The sequence below is a fragment of the Etheostoma cragini genome, chromosome 8, assembly GCF_013103735.1.
Source record: "Etheostoma cragini isolate CJK2018 chromosome 8, CSU_Ecrag_1.0, whole genome shotgun sequence".
Classification (NCBI taxonomy): domain Eukaryota; kingdom Metazoa; phylum Chordata; class Actinopteri; order Perciformes; family Percidae; genus Etheostoma; species Etheostoma cragini.
Genome location: NC_048414.1, coordinates 12,621,775 through 12,646,577, shown reverse-complemented (window position 1 = coordinate 12,646,577; position 24,803 = coordinate 12,621,775). Strand labels below are relative to the sequence as shown.

At 37.6% G+C, this 24,803-nt stretch overlaps 2 protein-coding genes across 2 annotated transcripts; one reads left to right on the top strand and one right to left on the bottom strand.

Moving 5' to 3' along the window:
- Nucleotides 1-304: 304 nt before the first annotated feature.
- saal1 (serum amyloid A-like 1) lies at nt 305-10,111 on the bottom strand. Its single transcript, XM_034880345.1, has 14 exons — nt 9,928-10,111; nt 7,365-7,564; nt 6,942-7,043; nt 5,428-5,511; nt 5,214-5,293; nt 5,074-5,133; nt 4,878-4,993; nt 4,323-4,491; nt 3,273-3,355; nt 2,952-3,137; nt 1,807-1,964; nt 1,561-1,653; nt 900-1,098; nt 305-479 (listed from the first exon to the last, which is right to left on the bottom strand). The coding sequence occupies exons 1-13, from the start codon at nt 10,076-10,078 to the stop codon at nt 1,021-1,023; spliced, it is 1,560 nt and encodes a 519-aa protein (XP_034736236.1). The 5' UTR covers nt 10,079-10,111; the 3' UTR covers nt 305-479; nt 900-1,020.
- A 3,494-nt stretch (nt 10,112-13,605) lies between these two features.
- Nucleotides 13,606-24,677, top strand: LOC117949064 (mucin-2-like). The gene is given in 29 exon segments (XM_034879078.1): nt 13,606-13,614; nt 14,755-14,799; nt 14,801-14,849; nt 15,012-15,267; nt 15,366-15,480; nt 15,917-16,007; nt 16,097-16,224; nt 16,312-16,528; nt 16,999-17,124; nt 17,218-17,332; nt 17,424-17,574; nt 17,736-17,849; nt 17,939-18,008; nt 18,129-18,266; nt 18,878-19,042; nt 19,237-19,331; nt 19,420-19,546; nt 19,677-19,932; nt 20,084-20,136; nt 20,242-20,345; nt 20,509-20,660; nt 20,791-20,929; nt 21,594-21,704; nt 21,827-22,006; nt 22,339-22,578; nt 22,682-22,838; nt 23,361-23,489; nt 23,696-24,418; nt 24,616-24,677. Coding segments are annotated over 29 exon segments (4,317 nt in total).
- The last annotated feature ends 126 nt before the right edge of the window (nt 24,678-24,803 follow it).

The window sequence follows — 24,803 nt, the reverse complement described above, 5'->3', positions numbered from 1 at the left end:
ATATACACAGTGAGGAAAATAAGTATTTGAAAACCCTGCTATATTGCAAGTACTCCCACTTTGAAATCATGGAGGGGTCTGAAATTGTCATTATAGGTGCATGTCCACTGTGAGAGACATAATCTATAAAAAAACAAATCCCAAAATCACAATGTATGATTTTTTAACTATTTATTTGTATGATACGGCTGCAAATAAGTAGGGGGGGGTTCAAATACTTATTTTCCTCACTGTATATATATGGCTGATTGCCAAGATGATGACGAGTAAAATCTTTTAAGCATAGGCACAAACTCTTAGAGGAAAGATATTATTAAAAGTTATTTAATACAAAAATATCATTCACAGAACAAAAACAAACTTTAAAACAGAATCACAAATAAATTTCGCCAAGTGTGGCTCAAAATACGAAACAAAAACAATATGCAGTCTTTTTTCACACTTGTGGTAGTGTGACATCCTCATTTAGGCTCCGAAGCCTATTAAGAGCCTTTGGTTGCTGGGATCTGGGGATTGGCTAATGAGGACTGATGATTGACACCTGATCAACTGATTGCTCACATATATAAATATGTATAATATATATAAATAGGATTGTTTGGGCAGTCATTGGCCCTTTCTCTCCTTCCTTAAGGTTGCTTGGTTTGTTTGGTTTTAGTTACTTTTGCGTTTTAGCACAGACGCACAGATAGACACTACACACATACACTACACACATACATACATAACACACATTTCTGATTTACTGATTGCACGTATATGTTTGTTTAAACATGCAATCAGTCAAACAATCCTATTTATAGACATGTGAGTTGATTCAGATGTCAATCATCAGTCCTCATTAGCCAATCCAGATCCCAGCAACCAAAGGGCCTTAATAGGCCTAGAAGCCTTCACACTTTCCAATGGAAATCTAAATAGTGTGAGTTGAAGCAGGATCTTTGGAGGGGAAATAGAGGCTGCTATAAAAATCTGTGGTGAAAGTCTGGATGAGTGCTGAACACTGATCTGCTGGGCACCTCAGACAGGAAACTGTTTCCTCACCATGTCTGCCATTTGGGGATCAGTCTCTGACAGCATGGAGTACAGGTGTTGAAACTGCACAAGAGGAAGAAGGGTGGGGTGGAAACATGTTTATTTTCCACTGGAGCTGGTGGTGTGTAGCCACAGTCCATCACACATCTTAACCTGACACAGGCTCTAAAATAAATCCTAATTCCTTTTGTGAAACAATGGCACCACAGGCAGCGGTTTGCACAGGATAAGGCGATTAGAGAAATTCAAGGTGTTATTAACCAAGAAATCCATTTCTCATTGTGTCTATAACATTTTTTTAAACTTGTGACATTTTAAAATACCTTTCTTTATCTTTTCAGCTTACCATTTTAACAGAGATAACATTCAATGACCATGTAAATTAGACATTAGACGTTTAAACTGTTATGTGGGAACTGTTAGGAGAATTAGACAGAACAAGTAGACAGAAGGATTATAGTTGCTCCATACTTGCATGTAATACATATTTTATTTTACCTAAAGCATTTTGGTGAAAGCACTTACTGAAGTCTTAAAGTTCAGAACTAAACTGCCTGCCGCCGTGAGAGCAGTCCTCTCTGTAAGGTAACCTTTCTTCACCAAATCTGCCAAGGTGTCCTACGGAGAACAAAAAAAATTGATAGACAGACAGTTCAGTGGCATTTCAAAGAACAAAGAAAAGCACTGATTCCCCTTTTTTGCATTAAAAAATCTCAGTAAACAATCTGACCCAACAGGAAAGTTAGATAAGCGTTTCTCTGGTATTATTACCTTGGAAATCTGAATGCAGATGTCAGCTAGAAACTCAGCTGTGATCTCTGCTAGAGTCTGGAGCTGTTCATCTTTTGTGTCATCTTTGCTGGTGTCGTCATCTTTGCCCTCACTGTGGTACTGAAGCACCCGCAAAATGGTTCCGATAAGGGGAAGACCTGTATGCAAAAGACAAAACGCATCAAACCATGAGTAAGAACTGGGCATATTAAAATGGGGGATGTTGTCTCTACAGAGTCTTTGCTTAAATTGTAATTATATATTTTGTTCCTGCAATATGCAACTATTTATATAAACTGATTGTTTACTGTTCTAAATGAATGCGCTAAAGTAAAGGAAAAAGAAAATCGGAATATCTTATTTCCAACACTGAGTGTAGTCCTTCAGTTCCACATCCTCTAAACACCACGCTAATGGCGCTAACACACGATCTGCAAGAAGTAAATTGCACTTCCTCTCTGAACTGACTTTGTTTAACAACGATCATCTCACATCCCGTTTGTGATTCAGCTCGCTACTGCAGGCCGCGGTCGACAGTACATTTGGAATATCATCTGAAAGTCTTGATACTGATGTGGAAAAAATGGCATGGCTGGATAGCTATCATGTCTTGTTCTTAACAAATTGTCTTCAACTGTACGCAATGTTATTGACTCTGAATCGTGCAAGCTTGACATTAGCTAATGTTAGCTGAGCCAAAGGGTTCTACTGTATGAGCTGAGAGGACTAGAAATATCTCCTGTTGCCAGGTCCTATCTAAGGTCTGTTCTATTTACTGGAGCAGTGAACATCTGCATTGCATAAGAACCTTATGGGATGAGAATGACAGTTCTGGGTATTACTTAAGCACTCAGGTGTTACCAGGAAAATTGAGTTATTGTTTGAAAAAACTTTAGACTTTTGCAAATGCATGAAAATATAAATGAATAGTCTTAAAACATGTTCTTTAGCAAGAGACCATGGAATATGCGGATTAATACCCTTTGAGGTGTCCATTATCAGATAGTTAATCGATTTCAGCGGAGGCAACCTGTCGTCCATTAATTCCTAATAATGGACACATCTTCGAACATCAATGCTTACACGTACTACATGCATTCAAAAGGCAGATCTCAGGGTCGATGTCATTCTGTTAAAAAACTTACTTGTGTCACTCCTGCTGCGCCACTGATCCTTGTATCTATAAAGAGCCTGCAGCACAGCAAACGCCTGAACCAAAATGGTCTTCTGCTCTTGCAAGACAACTGGAAGATCAGTTGGCTGACAGAGGTCCTCACACACTACGTCACACACAAAGTCCCACACTGCTTTGCCAGGTCCATCAGGGGCAGCTAGAAGACAATTAAAATTCTTTGTCTGTCGAAAGGTGACTTCAGTCTTCTGGTAGATTTGACTGCGTTAACAACTATGTTTAACATCTTTAACTTTGGTTATGACGTGATGCAAACGGTTTTGATCTCTCTTACCAAAAGTCTGAATGCCCTCATCTATGGTGGTGAGGAGTTGGAGGGTGTGGAGGTAAACCTCTAAGCCATTTGGACTCTCTGATCTGTGAAAGTGATAAAATACTGTTGAATATCAACAAAATCATCACTATCATAACCATGTATTTAGCTTAAACTCTCCTACTGCTGTCTCAGACCAACAATAAATAGATTGTTTTATAGAAACGTCAGTATTATTATCAAAAATACAAGTGCATCAACTAAATAGAGACAAGTATGAAAAAATAGCAACTGAGGGCATTTTATCAAGACTGAAGTAATTGTTCATTTTGTTTTTGGCAAACACAAAACACTTTAAAATAGTGATGGACCAATGTTATGGCTGGGTGATATATTGGGCCGATATTTGCATTTTTACGTGTATGGGCATAGGCCGATACGCGGCTGCTGCGTTTGCCAATTTTCACAGCTTTTTGGCAGCTCTGTGTTACTGGAGAGGCTGCAGTTTCCGTGCAGACCATGCACTGCCCCTCCACCTCTAGCACCATGACTTAAATTCCAAATCAAGCACTTTATTTCAATGGTTACTTTTTAGGTTTATCGTTTTCTTAAATTATTTAAATGTGTTGACAAAGGACATTTTGTGATGACCTGATTATATCTGTCAGGAAGCAATGCATCATCAAGGCTGTGTTGTAGATGTTGATGAAAGCCTTTTACCCTCGCAGTTAGCCATACGCAGTGCACCTATTCATATGATGCACATTGCTCACATAATTTGGGTTATATGAATTTAAGATGATTGCAGAAGTGACACTGTTCTGTGTTTGTGTTTATTATTTTTAAAGACATTTTTCCCAAAACAAATCCAGTGGGGCAGGGTTTACATTTTTATGATGCAAATTGAGGGAGCAAAAGCACTATTTGCTCCAAATATCGGTTCAAGAAAATTGGCAGGCCGTATCGCTCATTGGCTAAGGCTGATTAAAAAAAGAAAATTGGCTTCAGCACTAAAAATCGGTCAATGCCTACTTTAAAACATTCTCTAGAATTTCTATTTCAGATTCTCACCTAAGCTGCTTGGCTGCCTCAATAAGACACAAAGCCACATCCAGATGTCTTTCGTCATCCTCCTCCTCTTCCTCCGCACTTGGTTGAACTGTGATCCAACTCTTCATCAGCTCTTCGTCAAGGTCAAACAGTTTGTCAATCAACTCTCCAACCTTCTCAAGCAGGTCAGCTGTATAACACACAGGGGATTATTGTAATAGCCATTTTTTAAAGAAAACATCTGGTTACAAGTAGGAGCCCTGCATAGTTTTCCTATAAACAGTAGTTGTTAACATTCAATATTACTCGCCCAAAAGGCAGTGTGTGCATTCTTGAATGCATTACAGTGGCAAAAATCCCTTTCAAAGCTGATTTGATGGCATAAGTATTTTCAATCCAGCAGTGTTTACCTCCAGCGCAACTAGAGGTTAAAAACTCCACAGGGAAAATTTAAGATAAACAACTTACACAGACTCTGACTTAATGAAAGTCATCTTGGTATGTCAAACATATTTGTTTCATACACAATTAACACGTTGTCAGCTTATTAAAAGGAAATGAGTAAAAGCACTGTACTGTTGGTAGAACTGCACATGATGAAAAGAAGGTTGGTCCGCACAGACGTGTGCTGATGTATTCGCTGAAGCCACAGGGAACGGACATCTTTCTGAGAGACGCAGGTCAGCAGCAATCTGCAAACATCATCAGAAAGGATAAATACTTCTCGCTCAGTCTTTCTGTCTCACATGTCTACAGATGATGCAAATGTCACCTGCTTGTTTCCAGAAGGGTCGGTGGATCTGTATCTCCAAGCAAAAGCAACAGCACAGCACTGTGGACACACAGGGAGTTGCATTTATTAGAATAGTATACAAAATCTATTACAAGTCACAGATGATGGCTTTTACCCACCTTAAGTCTTTATTTTGGCTAAGAGTCAGACAAGTGTCAGGAAAGCAAGCAATATTCCCGAGGATTCCCACACAGATTTCCTAGAGGAGCAAAATAAAAATATATGACCTGTCATGGGAATTATAAAAGCCCAGAAATACAGCGTCAAAAATAAAAATCCGGTACATTACATATGATTATGTAGAACGTATGCACTGGAAAGGGTTTCACTCACTGTGAGACGTGGACTACGAGATTTGGCAATCACCCCAAGAAGGATATCTGTAGCTTTAAATTCCTGCAGAAAACCAGCGACATCCTACACATAGTTGGAACAAAAAACAGTCATTACTAAATATTTAAACATGTAATTACGGAAGTTCCAGTCTTACTAACATTTTAAGAGAAATGTTGAATTTTATTGCATTATACTGAGAGATGTTTCAATTATTTTGTCCAGCCCGTTTATGTCAATGAGGGTAGGTCTCAACTAGAGAAACACCTTCCAGTAGACTACAGTTACCCCAAAAACCACATCCTTCAATAAACATTAAGCTAAATCAACCCCTCTCTAAAAAGAGTGAACATTCGTGGAGGATTTTTTGCAGGACTATTAGACTACATTAGTTTTAGTAGAGGAAGACTGCCATCTGAGTATACGTTTTGAGTTATAAATAATGGTGTAGGAATGGGTGACACGAAGACACCAGCTGCATATTTATTAATGCGTTATTAAATATTGTGAATTTGCTGATCACAGTAGTATTTCTGTGGCATTGATCATGTTTAATTTCCATTTTTCTGATGTTGTTTCTGTAAAGGTTTTCCAAACATAACATAACACAAATTCTCCTTTAACAAGTAAAAAAGAGGCAGCATAACAGGGTGGCAAATAAAACCCTGAAAAGCCTGGTTGAAGATCGGTCTTGGGCTCAAGACCACATAGATAGATAGATAATATTCATTCAACCCACAAAGGGGAAATTCACTTGTTACAGCAGCGGTTTTCCACAGTAAAAAGCAAACCAACAAACTAGCAAACAACAGACAATGTGCAAAAAATACTGAATGAATGTAAAGTGACATAAATAAAAGGTATTGTAAAGTAAAGTGAGGTGGCCATAGTACAAAAAAATATTGCAATGTAAGTAAGTGACATGAAATTAAATTAAATATGTAATTAATAATATAGCAAAAGTAACCATAATATAAATAATATTGAAGTGTAACCATTATATGAATAATATTGAAAAAGTAAGTACTTGTAGTGGAAAAATATAAATACAGATAATAAAAATATACATAGGGCCATGGTGCGTGGTGGGTAATTGAAAAACAGTCCAGAAACTACAACATTATCAGGTGGTGCAGGTGTTGTAGAGTCAGAGACATTTGGAAGTTTTGTTCTTGTCTCAGAATCAACAGCACCTTAACTTGGTCTTGTATCGGTCTCAAATGAAGAGGGCTTTGATTTAAATTTTTAAGACCACAACTTCCTTTTGATTTTTTTTTTTTTCAAGGCATTTCTCATGATACACCTATGGCAATAAAAGAGGTGAATGAAGATAAATCTTCATTTTTTTCACGTTTTATCATGGCAGGCGGTCTGGGACTTGCACTGGTCTGGTCTCGGCCTCGATACAGTTTGATCTTGGTGATGACTTTGTCTCGTTTTAGGTGGTCTTGACTACAACACTGCCGACCAGTCAGAGAATTCAAATCCTATGGGACACAGATAAATAATTGTACCTTATCCATTGCCATATCCCAGACTCTACATAGATTTTCCTCATCATCATCAGGGAGCTGCATTTGACCTTCAGATTCCACCTCCGAATGCTCTGTCACCATCTGCAAGACAGGACCATTTTACAATTAAATTCCAACTGTTAGGTACATTGGACAATGTGCTGCAGAGAGTGACAGCACATAGAAACAATGAGTGATACAGTAAAGAATATAGACGCTCCTATAAATTCGAAAGAACCTTTTCATTTAAAATAACTTGATTAGTGGTCTCTAAATTAGCTGATCGGAAAAAGCTACTGTTAAATAGGACACAAAAATAAATGCAGCTCACTGCTTGATCTCCAGTGCATCTGTGATTGAAACAGTGCTTCCTAAAACAATACTATAACTCAAATTTGACATTACTAATAACAGACACCCTACATGGATGAGACGAGTCAGGGTGCTGAAAAGCCAGTGCTTGCTGTAAACGGTGTCTCCAATGGCATCCAAATCTCCGTCTTCTTCTCCATCATCTGCGTCTGGGGGAGGTGATGGGTTTCGGTCCATTATAGGAGACTGTAGTCCAGTTGGAGATGAGGATCTCTCAGTCTCCACTTCCTCAGCAGCATCAACACTGTTGTCTGGGGAAACAAACAGTGGCACAGATTAGAGTTTAGTTATATACTACACCATGAGGTTCTCACAGAGGCAGTTAATAGCTCAGGGGGCATTAAATCACCAATGAGAAGGATTTCTTTACGGAAGTATTGGAGGGGGAGGATTTGGCAATTAATGTCAAGTTCACTGGGCCAGCAAAAACAGACATCCAGGCTTAATCTCACTCCCCTTATTTGGTACTTCTTCGCTCCTTTGAACCAGAAGTTGTTCTGGCCTTCGTGAAGGTCTTCTCAAAGCTCTTAATCCAATACGTTCTCTGGTTTATTGGCATTTCTTTAAACCAATCACAATCGTCTTGACTCCTGGGTCGAACCTTAAGTTGTTTTAGTCGTGCAACAGAAAACTCAGATTGGACAGACAGTCTAGCTAGCTGTCTGGATTTACCCTGCAGAGAGGAGCAGTTAGTCATAGTCCTCATAAATCAAACAGAGTTTATATGCCAACACAAAGAAAGTGGAAGGTGAGGGACAGCCTGCTGAAAATGAAAGACATCCGGAGGATCTTCCGGAGGCACCGTAGCAATCCCATAAATAAAGCATTGTCAATGTGGGAGAGAACAGAGAAAATCATGGGTGGAGAGGGGAAACAAGCACATTTTTTAGAATTTTATTTAAAAGTTTTAGAGGGATTAAGCAACACATGAATTTGGCAGTTGTATGGGCGGAGTTAGCACAAGCTTTTGGCTGCACAGGTTTGAGGAAGGCTGCTCTCGTGGATCCTCGCCTATTGCTCCTCAATGCTCGGTCCCGGGGTAGAAATAAGGGCTTTGAGACTGCCTTCATGGAGGAGGGCCAGAACAACTTCTGGTTTAGCCATGGACCAAGGAGCAAGGAGTAATCAAATAAGTAGTCTACATCAAGCCAGGAAATCCCGACCTAAATCTGAAAGATTACGGGTCTGGCACTCAGTAATGAAAATGGCCCATCTTGAAATGCGGCACCAGGCATGCATTTGTGAATCCGGCTGCACACAATTGGATAACCCTACAACTAATCACAACAATACACGGGGTGACGCATCAAGATTACCATACGGTTAGCTACCAGTGGAGCTAACTGGTAGATTAAACTCTTGCTGTATCTGGTTGTCAAAACTGCAAAAAAAGGCCTTCTTGCAAAAGGAACGATTGAAGCGCCATCTTCTGTTCCTCTTTTAGATAAAAAGCCAAGTCAAACTTCTTCATTGTAGCGTCCAGAGCCATTTCAAACAACTGGTGTTCATCCATAGCCATCTTACAATGTTGTTGTTTTTTTTGGTGTGTCTTCGCAGCACTGTCATCATCTGATTAGCTCACCTCTGGCCCACCTATATCAGATTCACCGATGTGATTGGTGCAGTTCGGCTACAAGTGCATAGTTAATGAGCATCATTACTGACTGCCAGAGGGACCTGATGAGCCAATACAAATTGTGCTCTGCGAGAACTCTGGATTTCCAGGGTAGTGTATATCCTTGACTTTAGACTTCCGGGATTTCTCCTGTGGCAAGAAATTGTGCCGGATGCATGCTTTTCATCCGTTTCCTTCCGCTATCTTTGTGTTGAAATTTTAAACTCTGATGAATTGAATCTTAGTGGGACTAAGACACAAGGAAGGAAGGCAGGTAGAGGACTCGAGGAGGGAGTTTAAGGGTTATGAGATGCAACCCCTTTAGGTGCATCTCATGTCACTTATTTGATAGCTCCTTGACTCCTCGGTCGAACCGGAAGTTGTTCTGTCCCTCCTCTGTGATGGCTGTCTGAAAGCTCTTCTTTCTGCCCAGAGGAGCGAGCATAGAGCATGGATCATCAAGGAGCTATAGGCGAGGACACACATGAGTCCCAGAAGCCGTGCAGCTGGAGTTGCTAAAACAGCTGTTGTATCCATCCAGGAAATTACGTTTCATCTCTCTAAATCACATTTGCTCGTTTCCTCTTTCGCGATTTCCTTGCGTCTCTACCATGCCTCCTCGGTGGGAGGGACTAAGACGTAAGGAAGGTAACTCAGTATACCGCAAAATGACCAGCCTCATTATGACACGACGGTGTTATTATCACGTACAGTGAGTTCGGCTCTCTACTGTATAAGCCAATCAAAGAAAACTCTGCAGCATTGAGCATTAATTTTGGCGTGCAGTAACTTTCAACAAAAAAGACTCAACTGTATGATTTCTGCTGACTATTAAACACTCTTAGATAAAAGCATCAATTGACTGATTCACGTTATACGCTTGAGTTAATGAACATGGTAACCATCTAGCTACGTTAGAGGCAGATTACGCTATTAACGGATGGTGTAATCAAACTGTTCCTCATAAACAGTAAGGTTACGTCTTACGTGTCAACTCACCCATAGTGACCGCTCTCTGCAAACGTAACTGGCTGGTAAATATTAAATGCAATACCATCGCATGGTTTAAAATTATCACAGTAACATTAGCTACAGTTTCCAGACGACATTTCAAACAGCCTCCATTAATTAGATGTGACTGGATGCGCATGCGCGGATGTTGTACACACTGCCCATTCTTCTTCTTGTAGTAGACCACCTCTAGTTCCAACTAATGACGCCACCTGCAGTGCGCAGGTGGAACAACAGAGGCGTTTTCAGCAGGAAGAGGATGGAGCATCAAATGCAGGCTATATTTATCTTTTTTTTAACTAGCTAGCCTACTGAATGATTACTAAATTAATAAATTAGTCTATTAAAATAAATTTAATCTGCAAAAAAAATCAAATTCCCAGCAAAAAAACAAATCACACCTCATACATTTAACAATTGTTGGTTTCCTTAGTTTTGATGATAGTAAACACACTGATCACCCACAATGCACCACGGAGTGCCACAGGAGGTCATTCCTGTCTGTGCCCATCAAACTATATAATTCCTCCCTCTGAGTGTTACATGCTTAGAGTGTCACTCACAGCATGTATTTCCACTCCATCTCAATATCCTGGAAAATTATGTACACTAATTACTTGGTAAAATATTTATCAGTTACAGTTCAAGTTACAGCTCTTATTTATTCACTGCTGCTACCTATATTCATACTGCACTTATTTAAGTTCTTACTGTATTTGTGTTGACACTGCAATTAAATTCATATCAAATTTATAGTATCAAATCCTAACTCAAGTCATCTCAGAAAACATTACAGATCTAAAACAGATCAGATCAGGTCTAAACCACAATCTATAATTTACAAAGACCCAACAATCCAATAATTCCCCCAAAAGCAAACTTCCTTTTAGGCAGAAACCTCAAGGGGTGAGGACAACTTCCTTTTAGGGACACACCTCGGACAGACCCAGGCTCTTGGTGGCCGGTGTCTGACGATGTTGGTTGGTGGAGTGATGAACAGTGGTAAATAGTAACAATCAAGATAATGGAACTATTACTAGAAATAGCAGTTGTAGTTCATGGCATAGCAGATCCCTGCTGGGCCATCGTTTTAGAAACATAATCCTTCCAACATAATCTTACCTTTTAACCTAACCTCAATTTACTTCTACTTTTAATTTCTTATGTAGCTTTGTTACTTTATATTCTTATAGACTTTGCTCTTTTCTTACTTATTTTTTACCTTGAATTTGACTGTGAGTAACTGCTACTAAACAATTTCCCTGAGGGGATCAGTAAAGTATTCGTACTCTGATTCTGATAAACTGAATCTCTTTAGGTTTTTTTCTGTAAATGGACAAAATAAGACATTTAAAGATGTCACCATGAGCTCTGGGAACGTAAAGGCATTTTTGACATTATGCGACATTTACAAACCAAATTTGCAATTGATAAAGTAATCAATACATTAATTGATAATGAAAATAATTGTTAATTGTAGACCTAATAATTACTTTAGCATCAGCTGTTAATGATTGCATAACTAATAATGCAGTGTTTCTTCACTGTATTAGTAGACATTGTTTGGTTTCGTCTTTTGTCTTTCGTCAAGTTGTGTCTTGGTATATTTTTTCTGCAAACAGAAAAGCTTGCTTTCCTGTTCACACCTTTGCCTCTCTAAATAATTGGAGACAGCATACTAATCTTTCCCTGTGGTTAAAAAATCTCCTCTGACTAAACCTATTACTAACTAACGAGTTATATTTTCTGTAATTTAAACAAAATTGTACATATAAGTCCATGGAAAACTTTAACCCTTACCTGAATTCGAAATAAAAACATATTCAAAAATGTAAATGAATGTTTAAGAAATACTTCAGCTTTTTGTTTACTTTTCTGATATTGTGTTATGTTAAAGCATGTGCTGTATTCTGACACACTGCCTAGTTAAAGCATCATTTCAGTCTGTTTCATGGGAAATAGAAAAGTGTTTACATATTATGTAATGTTGTTTCAATGTGGATTACAATCTTGAATAGTCCTCCAATCAAAAATGTTGTAAGTGTAGTGTCTACCCTTTATCAACACTGCTTTAAGTTGTCATACAGGAATAACTATATGTCTTCCTCATCATGCAGCTGTCCTTGTGTAGGAGTGGTCCAAAGCCCTGTTTGCTCTTGGAGGAGCTTTTGTTTGAGAACATACTAAATAACTTTATGTTTGTTTCTGAGATATATCCACAGATAAGATAAGTATGAATGTGTGTGATCAACAGCTGATGTAATTAATAAGGTTTTGAATAATCTGTTAAAATACCTACAATAACAATAGGGTATTAATTGTGTTTAATTAATTGATTTAAACGCAACAGAAACTTATTGTCTTAAGTCTTTTTCTAAGATTTGGAAAGCTTGCAACTTGATATAATGCCAATTTCTTGTGTATTAAGTTACTACAGCAGGTAGACGATGACTGTAATCAAGGATGTAGTACAATCAGTCGCACATCCTGTGCATAAATGACCCAAGCAATTTAGATAATGCAGTATGCCATCTTACCACATTAAACCAAATATTCAAATAGGTTAGTGTCTAACAGCTGTATTCTTTTTCATATTCAAGTTTATGAAATGCAGTTGATCAAAAAAGAATAATTCACCTCCTTTGACACCTCATTGTGTCCTATAGTGTATTCTGACATTTTCTAGATAATAGATTACAATTTAAGTTTTTATCCTATGTCTGTAAAGGAATGTTGAATGTCAACCAAACCGTGTTAAATTTGCAATAGTTCTGGAAAACAATCGTTAATAAATCAGTAATACTACATTTTAGTTGATATACTTGTCATGTTAAATAGTTTAATGATAGATACACTAGCTTTGTGGGAAGAGTAGATTGGATAATAGCTATGAGGACTGGGTTGGATAGTACAACTTTTTAGTGAGAGAAAAAGAAAAAGTCTGCCAACACTTATCAGAAACTGTAACACATATTGTGAATTTTAAATTTTGAATTGGGGTTGAAAGACAATTGAGTGTGTCCACACGCTGTTATTCAAATAACCTGAATTGTGCTTTTTTTATATTTTATGCATTTTTGCTGCCATTACACCTGCCCAGGAACATCAGTTGAAAATAAGACAAGATGATTTAATTGGCACACTTACAGAAATGTCTCTTACTGTGCTGTTCCTGTAACTTTAAACTATACAAAATGAATACATTTCAACATGTCCTTCATCCCAATTAAAGAAATATCATTTATTCAGTCTGTAAACATTATAGTATATAGTACAATAAAGTAAAATATTATAAAACAGTATGAACGATTGCTTTATAATGGTTAAACATAATTTATGGTTTTACCAAACAAAAGTTAAATATACTCAAAATACTGAATAGTGGGCTTGGATTGCCTCCACACCCCTCCCACAGACCATTTCCCAATTTGTAAAATACTCAAGTTTATAGCTTGTACAAGAAATATTTTGTTTTCACTCAGTTCTCACAGATTTCATTGTTTGTATTCTTTAAGACTGACAAATTAAATGCATTTCCTTCATTTCTATTTACATTTTGGAGAAATGTAGCTACATTAGATTTGGCTACACTATTTACTTTGTGTTCAAATTGTGTTGTAATAGCAGATCCACCGGCCTATCAAATGTAAGCAGATGGCAGATAGGATGACGCAGGTTCTGTTTAAACCATTGTTATAGCACACAGTCAAGGTTTAAGGTCATTGTACGTTGACACCTCCATTAAGGTCATACTTACACATGAGATCTATACTTTCTTTGGTGCTCTAAGTGTCTCAGTGTATTTAGCTAATCTAAATGTCATATTGTCAAACTTTCATTTGATCTAATATAATTATTATTGCTATCATGAACATTATTATTAAAATACACAATAGTAATGCTTACTGAAAATGAAGTTTTGTCATTTTGCATTAACACTGGAGTCATACATATATCAGGAATCTATAGCCTGGGCAATGCTGCGTGCTCATTGGGCAATATCAAAACCAACATAAAACCAACATTTGTATCTCCTGTTTAATCATACTATAACATACTTCTCCTATCAAGATACCATGGCTTATATGTTCTCATCACTAAATTAAATAGGTTACAATTTACTGAAAGTCACTGCATGGTATCCTCATCTTGGTGACACTGATTTATCACAAATTCCATCCAGAAGTGACTGTTTATTGAAAAATATGTTTAATTAAGCATTGCGTTAGTTCATGTTGGAAACAAAAGTCATGCAACTGAAATATAAAAGCATAGTTTTATAATTTAAACTGTTTTATTTCAGCCTATTCCTCTTTTTGATGCTGCCTTTCTTTAAATGACTGTTAATTTCTTTAATGTTTAATTTCCTATGCTGCATTGTATTTTTTATTCTTATGTTTTATCTGTCTTAATGTTTCTATTTTTTAACTGTCTATTCAAGTGTTTTAGCGTTTTTAATGTTTATGATTTTTAACTGTTTGTACTTGTGTTTTATCTGTTTAACTGATTTTGTGTAAAGCACTTTGAATTGCCCTGTTGCTGAAATGTGCTTTACAAATAAAGCTGCCTTGCCTTGCCTTGCCCAGGAATAAAAATTCTTAATTGAAGAGTATATTTGTTCAATCAAGTGATAAGAAGGATCTTGGAAAGATTATATTGGACTTGTGAAAGGCGTCATAGAGCCGTTCACATGTTTGCCATGCCTTCGTAATAAATCTTCAGTTCCTACTCAGACAAAAGGCGTGAGCAAAAATAAAAGCGCATCGTAATATAAAGGGCTGTCAAGTGCTGTCCGACTATTACCTTTGGTGACAGAAAGCCCACAGCGGCAACGATGAGGTGGAGATGCGTATGGTTGTGTTTCCTGGCCTTGTCCTTTGCAAGTGTCATTGATGTCCAAGCCAGACTGGGTAAGACTTAGATTATTTGGGATGCTGTGGAGTGTTTTTCAGAGCTGTGTGGATAGATCATTGTGCTTTATTTATACATACAAATGAATAATGTACATAAATGTCTCCAATAGCAGTCTGTATAGCATTTAGTAACTCAAACTGTCTTAAAAACGTACCCAGTTGGCAACCACGTCAGCAGCATCTGTAGCACATGGGGCAGAGAGCACTTCAAGACATTTGATGGAGATGTGTACCAGTTCCCTGGTATGTGTGAGTACAACTTGGCCTCTGACTGCCACGAGTCCTACCAGGAGTTCTCCGTGCACATGAAAAGGAAAGACGAAGATGGAAACCCTACAGTCAGTCATGTGGTGGTCACCATCAATGACCTTTTGTTTTATCTCACCAAGAACATGGTCACTGTGAATAACGTCCCGTAAGTAAAAAGCCATATTGCCTGTGTAAGCTACTGTACTTTTAACCTTTCTTTTCTATGATATTTGTGCATTATAATAAGACAAATCTGTTTTTCAGTGTCAAAATGCCATACTACAATGCAGGTGTACAAGTGGAACAAAATGCGGTTTACATCAAGCTCCAATCTAAAGTCGGCATCACTGTAATGTGGAACGGTGACGATGCAGTCATGGTATGATACACCAGGAAGAAATATATCTACACTGCTTTCCTTAAATTTGGTATAAGGCATATACACTACATGTTATTGTATTACATGAGCAATTAAGTTAAGTCTCCTTTTTTGGATCTGACTTTGGAACACATTTTTCAGACAGACCGACCATGCAGAGACACAGTCATTTATATATTATTTTTTATATTTAAATAAATTCCTATGGTTCAATGGAAGAAATCAATTACACAGACCTGTCTTTCAGTCAATTAACTTTCTTCATTGAGTTATATTTGACAACAAAAATATGACAGTAGCAGTAATGTAAAATTAAACATCATATCATAATCATAAAATTAATCAATATCATTTAATGAGGGAATTTCAATTCACCAGCGTTTGTTTAAGTGTTATTTAAATTGTGAAGAAAAAACAACTTGTTATAACCTCTTAGGTGGCACTGGATACTGATTATGCAAATCGTACCTGTGGACTTTGTGGAGACTTCAATGGTGTTTCTGTCCAGAATGAGTTCCTTCACAAAGGTATATATGGTTATTCACTTCATGTGTTAATGCATTTCTAGAATTATATACTGTTTCTTTGATTTTACGCTAATTACCATCAAATGTAGGCCGCATAATCGGCCCCGTTGAGTTTGGCAACAAACACAAAGTCCATCGTCCAAATGATGACTGTGAGGACCCCTATGAGGAGATAGAAGAATCACTGGAGGCTGTTCTGGATTCATGCAAGGAGTTTGTGAGTTTATTATCAACCTAGGGTTAGCAATAGTTGGTCAAATACACAAGTTGGAACAGAGTGACTTTGTCTCTCTTTTCCTTTTAGCAAACCACCTGTAGCCAGATGCTGCATTCAGAGCCCTGGAGCTCCTGCACCAAAGTGATCAACCCTGAACCTTATATCCAGGCCTGTGTGCAGGACATGTGTGGCTGCCCCAACAAAACAAATGACTTCTGTGTCTGCAGCACACTGTCTGAGTTCTCTCGGCAGTGTTCTCATGCAGGAGGGCAGCCTCCCAACTGGAGGACACCTCAGTTCTGTGGTAATGTTTTGTGTTTTTTTTTCTGTGGTAATGTTTCCTGTTCTATATTTTATAGAGCATGGGGTGGAGAACATACTTATGCATTGAAATCAGCTTAGTCAAAAGACAATATTTTGGAATTGTTCTTTTTGTTTCCATCTGAACGTTATTACATTTTCTCACGGCTCTCTAGCATGAGATGATTCGTTAATTTCTATTTGGAAAAAAAAGACATTTACAAGCTGCATGGAAGAAAGGCCAGATATTTCTACTTTTCTAACCTCAATTGTAATTGGTGTGATTTAAAATGTAGCAAAAAACTAAATTATTGTTTTTCAAACAACACAAGTACAAGTAAAATAAGCATGCCAAAAACATTTTGTTACACTTAAGAAAAAAACCTAATGAGTTACACCCATGATTCACTAGTGAATTACTCAAATCAACTCACATCTACCTTGATGTATTTCAACTGTACCATATCTTTACAGCTAAACAGTGCCCATTCAACATGGTATATCAAGAGAGCGGTTCTCCTTGCATGGATACATGCACACTTCTGGACACTGGTTCACTGTGTGAGGACCACAAAATGGACGGTTGCTTCTGTCCTACTGGTTAGTGCAGTTTCAGTTTTATTTTCCTTAAAAATTCATTCAGATTTCATCTTCACAGACTGTAAATGTTCATGTCACATGTGTGTTATTCAGGAACTGTGTTTGATGATATTTCCATGAGAGGGTGTATTGCTCAATCTGAATGTCAGTGCAAACACAACAAAATCTATAACTCCGGTGAGGTCTACCGACAGGACAGAGAGGAATGGTATGTCAAGTACTTCAACCATATAATATGTCGTCTGATCTCCTTAATTGTGTATTTCTATTGTTATCTTAAATTTGTTGGGTTGTTTCAGTACATGTTTTGAGGGTAGATGGGCTTGTGAGAGCCTCCAAACACCTGCTACATGTGCAGTTGAAGAGGGTTCACATGTAACCACCTTTGATGGAAAAACCTTCACCTTCCATGGAGACTGTTACTACACCCTAGCCAAAGTGGAAAGCAAGGTGAATGAGCCATAGCTTTGTACAATTAAATGGCAGAATATTGAAAATATATATATATATATATATATATATATATATATATATATATATACGTATGTATACAGTATACATTTATAACTTGTTTTTTGTCTGTTTAATTTAACCCACTCTGTATGTTTCAGGATCATGCAAGTCCAAAGTTTACAATCCTGGTTCAGTTGGTACCGTGTGCAAATCAAGAGTTTGACACTTGTTTAAAGAGCCTTAAAATCCTGCTGAACAATGACAGAAACAATGTAAGTTATAGTCAAGACCTTGCTGTGGTAATTTATAGTTCTACACTGATATCTGCAACATTAAAATGATCGATCCCATTTACATTCAGGTATTAATGTTCACTTCCGATGGCAAAGTGAAGCAGAACATGCAGACCATCAGTTTGCCATACCACTCAGGTGGGTCGGAAACTCCGGATGAAACTTTGTTGTTTTATTTGTTTATTTGTTTGTTTGTTTGTTTGTTGTTATTTACATTAGCAAATTATCTGACTTTTTTGTATTTTTCTTGATCTAAAGGTGACATCAACATATTTCACGCTTCATCCTTTCACATCTTGCTCCAGACCAGTTTTGGTTTGCAAATTCAGATCCAGCATGTGCCAATCATGCAAGTCTATGTCAGCCTGGAACAAAGCTACAGAGCAAAGACACGTGGTAAGTTTCCCATTTATCATAACATAAAACATTGGCATTATCAAAACGTATGTCAGAATACGGCGCGTTTACAATAAATTATACTTTATTCATCCCACGATGGGGAAATTTTGTTGTATAATAAATACATGAAGCACCCACAACAATAATACTGTGCATTATTGTATTTGTTTACATCAATAACAAAAGAAAAATTCAAAATCCCTGGCCTTTTCCCTCACTGTCTTCCCACCACCCCAGAATCCCTTTAAACAAAAAAAACTACATAAAATAGATGAGTACATGAGTAAATCATGTAAATTGTGGGTGGGTATGCAGTAATGTACAACCCTTGTATCTCCGACCCTCTTTTGCTCTTTACATGATTAAAACTGTGGAATCTCAATTATAATACCACACTGCAAACCCTCAATTCACAGTGACAATGTCTACTTTTTCTCATTTGTTTTATCTTAATTTAAGTAAATTAACCAAATTCCTAATCCTATCATCTCATTACAGTGATTGGCACCTTCAATTTTTTGTATTTGTAGTTTCAGCCAATTGTTTGTTATTTGTCTATAAGTGCTAATAAAATTCTTCTTCAATACTTTAATATTTGATTTCTTAAGGCTTATGTGGGAACTACAACATGGTCCTGTCAGATGACATGAAGACTCCTCAGGGGATGGTGGAGGGAACAGCAGCAACCTTTAGTAACTCATGGAAGGCTAACCTAATGTGCCCAGACAGAGAGGAAAGACTTGAGGACCCCTGTTCCCTTAGTGTGGAAAATGGTAAAAAAAAAGAAAAATAACTGGTTTATTTTTATGTAAATGTTGATCTTGTGTGTTTTTTTTCCTATGCATTTCTTAGATTGATGCTTAGCTTTAAACATTTGTTTCTAGTCTGCAAGTATGTTGTGTTTTAGGCAATTAGACAGTTTAACACAATTGTTAACAATAAAAATAAACACATATTGTTTCTCCAGAATGGTACGCTAAACACTGGTGCGCTTTGCTGCTGAGTCCAGACAGTACATTTGCACAATGCCATTCGGTGGTAGATCCTGAGATGTACTACAAGGTACTACAAAAACTTTTCTGTTTGTCTTTCATCAAATCACATTTTGATTAGACTATAATTCACTAAAAGTATTTGCTGTCATCTGCAGAGATGTACGTATGCCAGTTGTAACTGTGAGAAGAGTCAGGACTGCCTGTGTGCCGTCTTCTCCTCCTATGTTCGGGCTTGTGCATCAAAGGGAGAGATCTTGACAGACTGGAGAGAGAATGTGTGCGGTAAGGATTTCTTTCATTATGTTGTGGTAAAGTTAAGTGATAATTTCTGGAGTTTGATGAACATCTTTCCTTTCATTAGTTATTCCTAAAGCTATAGTAAGTAGCTATCTTCTCATTGTGCACCAAACAGATAAATACACAAAAAGCTGCCCAGCATCTCAGATCTTCTCTTACAAGCATCAGAGATGCCAGTTGACTTGCAAATCACTGGGCACAATGCAGCCAAGTTGCACTTCTGACTTCTTGCCTGTGGATGGCTGCTCCTGCTCCGAGGGTCTCTACCTAAATGAAAACGGAATCTGTGTCCCCATGGCAAAATGTCCTTGCTACTTTAACGAAGTCTACATTAAGTCAGGAAAGTCCATCAACATCAAAGACGAGCACTGGTAAGCCAATGCGTTTGTAATGTGGTGACTTGGTTTATCCGAGACTAAGGATTTAACGTGGTTGTAATTCCTGCAGTATACATAACTTAATTGTTAGTTTTCAAGTGCCTTTGTGTTACATTAATCTCATATCTTTGGTGTCTCTTTCTAGTGTATGTACCAATGGAATGCTTCATTGCCATTCTTGGAGAGTGCGCTCATCAAGTACGTTCTGAGTTTTTTTTTTTTTACCACAACACAAGCACTTTGTTGATACTGATTCTGGTTGATATTAAATATGTATATTGAGCATTTTCTCTTCTGTTACAGCATGCCATTTTCCAAAAGTGTTTTTCAACTGCTCCGCTGCAAGCACCGGAGAGCTAGGACTGCATTGTACTCGAACTTGTTTAAATCTGGACAGCAATGATTGTGTAAGCTCTTAGTCTCAAACAACTGGATATCATACGTATTTATTGATGAACATAATGTTACGCAAAAAAAGTTATACTGTGTTACATTAGTTTCTAGAGAGTATTGAACAGTAGTGTCAGTATTGTTTTCTCATTTTCTGTCACTGTGAACTTTTTATTCCAGGAGTCCACAGAGTGTGAATCTGGCTGTCGGTGTCCAGCTGGCCTACTAGAAGATGGCAAAGGTTCCTGTGTGAAAGAAAACGAATGTCCTTGTCAGCATGATGGGCATATGTATGCCCCTGGATCGCAAATCCCTGACCAGTGCAACATCTGGTATGATCTTGTTTTTAATCAGACGTATGATATACTGCAGCATAAATATTATCATATTTTCTTGCAATTTTTGTTACATCATTGTATTGTATTCAAAACACTGTGTTAAATGTGACCTTTTCTGCTCTAGTACCTGCAAAAGTGGAAGCTGGGAGTGCAGTAAGAATAAATGCCAACAAACTTGCAATATTTATGGTAGTGGTCACTACAATACATTCGATCAGCGAACATATGGCTTTCAAGGACATTGTTCCTATGTTGCTGTTAAGGTAAGCAAAGCATGTCAAAATCATTCAATTGACAGGCTGTGTCTGCAACCACGCCCTTTTCCACTCAATCACTGCTGCCTATATAATGGACATTCATTCAATAGTGAGCAGTAAATTGAGATTACATCGTTTACATACTAGTCATCTTTTTGCATCCTCACTGTTAGCTGTTATGTCATTTATGCATCAAGATCTCTGACAGACAAATAAAATGGCAGACGGTAAATATGGTGCACTGTTTGGGAAAAAGGAAGTGATTTCCGACAAAGCCAACAGTTATGCTTCACTTGTAATGTTCTATTAGGTTTCATCTCTGAAAGTCACAGACATGACATTGATACAATTCTAACTTATTTGCTAAATTAGATACTTGGGTTGAAAGACAGTCAATAATTTGTATGTTTACCTAGATGCGCTTTAAGATGACTGCTTGTCATAGAAACAAATATTAATAACAACTGCCGATAACTATAGGATCTTACTATCCTGGGTATCAACTACACTTATATTTCATGTTCTAGCTTTTCTTTAACAATCTTAAAGTATTGTGGACTAGTAAAGGCTAAGCTGAAGTTGGATTTGACAAGCGGTCTCAATATAATAGTAACATGCAAAATATTAAGTTAATTTCTTTCTCTCTCTCTCTCTCTCTCTTTCTCTTAAGAACAAATGTGGCAATAAAACAGTACAGGACAACTTTGGAGTAATCACAGAAAATGTACCGTGTGGATCTACAGGCACCACATGCTCCAAAACTGTTAGAATCCAACTTGGGGTAAGATCAACACCTGATATGCATTCTGTGCCTAAAATATTGAACACAATCAAATAGCAGATGTTAAAACTGCAGTTTTTAAAGTTACAATGAAAGCAACAAAAATCTCCTTAACATTACAGCGAATGGAAATCAAACTATCAAAGGGTAGTTATGACGAGGTGGAACTGGGACATGGTGCGGAGATTCTGTACAGAATAAGGAAGGTTGGCTTGTATGTGGTGGTAGAATCTGCCATTGGTCTGACGGTGATGTGGGATGGCAAAACAACTGTTCGCATCATCCTGGAACCACAGCACAGCGTGAGTCACATTCATTGTTTAAAGGATGACGACTGTTACAGTAATAAAATAGATCTAGAGTTTTAAAATTATGTTCTATTTATGTCATCTGTATTCTATCTCTCTTTGCGTCTTTTTCTTACACCACTTTAAAGCTTTGAGACAACCATGGTATTGATTTACAGTATATTTAAATTGGTGAAATATTATTTATTCATAACATATGAGGTGAATACATTATTTTTCAACATGATGTATGGATTAAAATGCCAATAAAATGTGTTTCTCATAACACTTAAGAGTATTGTCGTTATGTAAAATAAGTCACTGACTCCATTTGTTTGGCTATACAGGGAGAGGTATGCGGCCTGTGTGGAAATTTTGATGGTGATGGACAGAATGACTTCACCACTCAGGGTCAGCTGGTAGTGAGCAATCCGTTAGAATTTGCAAACAGCTGGAAAGTGTCAAGCGAGTGCCCAGATGTGGAAATTAATGCTGACCCTTGTGGAGCAAGACCCAATCGACTTCACTGGGCACAAAAGATGTGCAGCATTATAATTGGAAAAACATTCAAAGAGTGCCACAATAAGGTAATGATACATTTGTTTCTAATTTATTATTATTTTAAAAGTTTTACGGTAGAAAAAAATGAATGTTTTTAAAAATCTACCATGTACATCGATAACTGAACAGGTAGCCCCCCTTCCATTTTATGACAACTGTGTAAGAGACTCATGTGCCTGTGACTCTGGAGGAGACTGCGAGTGTTTCTGCTCAGCAGTTGCAGCTTACGCTCAAGCTTGTAATGAGGCTTCTGTCTGTGTTGCATGGAGAACTCCAGAAATCTGTCGTAAGTAAACAACTATTTTACCTTCAGAATAAACTGAAGTTTTTCAGCCTTTTCTGGTGCTCTGTTTTTAGATCCCAAAATGCTTATGACCCAAGCATTTAGAGATTTAGAAATTTAGAAAGTCAAGTTTGCATATATGAGTAGGGTTCGCTGTTTATTTATTTACGGCCAGGACATTAAATGTACCAATCTGATTATTTGTAGTATTATATGTATAATATCTGAATGAGCACAAAGCTATGATAAGAGTATGTTACAGGGACTGTATTGGCATCTGTGCGTATTTTAAGAAGAGTATATTTTTAAAGACTGCAATGATTTATTTACAGTACACAATGCCTTTGATGAGTGATAACTTCCAAAGTTTATATAAAACTAAATGCAATCCTCAAGTCTAAAAGAAATACAGTATAATGTGATAATGTAGCAGGAGGCGTTGAAGTTTGAGGTCTCTTTCATGGAATGATAGATCTATGTTTAATTTATTTAAAGCATAAACTACCTTGCATGTTTTCTTCCTAGCTGTCTTTTGTGATTACTACAACAGCCCAGATGAATGCAAATGGCACTACAACCCTTGCCACAAACCCTGCTACAAGACCTGTTTGAATCCAGAAGAAAAATGTAGCAAACCTTTACCCAACCTGGAAGGTAAGAGATTAACTCACAATGTCTCACCTTACCGCTGATTAATGTGCTGGTTAAAACCACTTTGGCCTGCTTTATGTGTCAACATAAAAAAAGAGATTTAAAGGCCATCCGACCAGATTCAGTCTCCAACATTAAATAAATCCATATGAACAACAATGCTTTTACTGTTAAAAATATATTATGTTGTCATTCTGTGATCTGTACAGGCTGTTACCCTGTATGCCCTGAAGATAAACCCATATTTGATGAAGAGACCGGGATGTGTGTGGAAGAATGTTCAGGTTGCTTTTACAACAACACTAGATACGAGGAAGATCAAGTTATTTACAATGTAACTGACAATTTGGGAATGTGCTACTATGCAATATGCAGGAATTCAACAGTGATACATGAAAATAAACCTTGCCCTAGTACAACTGTCCCAACAACAACTATTGCCACTACTACACGCGTAACAACACCAACTGAACCTACTACTACAACAACTGAAGAGCCAACCACAACCATAAAATCTACAACCCCACCAACTGAACCTACTACTACCACAACCAAAGAGCCAACCACAACCACACAATCTACAACCCCACCAACTGAACCTCCTACTACAACAACAGAGAGGCCAACTACAACGACAAAATATACAACCCCACCAACCGAACCTACTACTACCACAACTAAAGAGCCAACCACAACCACAAAATCTACAACCCTACCAACTGAACCTACCACAACTAAAGAGCCAACCACAACCACTCAATCTACAAACCCACCCACTAAACCTACTACCACTACAACTCAAGAGCCAACCACAACCATAAAACCTACAACACCATGTTTAATAACATGTGACTGGTCAGAGTGGTATGATGTGTATAAACCAGGAAAGGATCAAAGTGACTGGGAAACATATGAGAACATCATGAATAGCGGTAAACAAATGTGTGAAAATCCCACAGAAATTGATTGTAGATCAACAGATAATCCTGGCATAGGCTTCAATGATTTTGTGAGTCAAACTGGCCAGGTTGTTACTTGTGATGTGGGATATGGTTTAATATGTAAAAAAGAGGATCAGATCAGACCTCCATTTAAGTGTTTCAACTATAAAATCAGAGTATGTTGTGAGGTAGAGATATGTCCAACCACAACCCATTCAACTCCATTGACTACACCTCCCACAACAACTGAAAAACCACAACCAACTACAACATTTACAACCCCACCAACTGAACCTTCTACTACTACAACTAAAGAGCCAACCACAACAACAAAATCTACAACCCCACCAACTGAACCTACTACTACTACAACTAA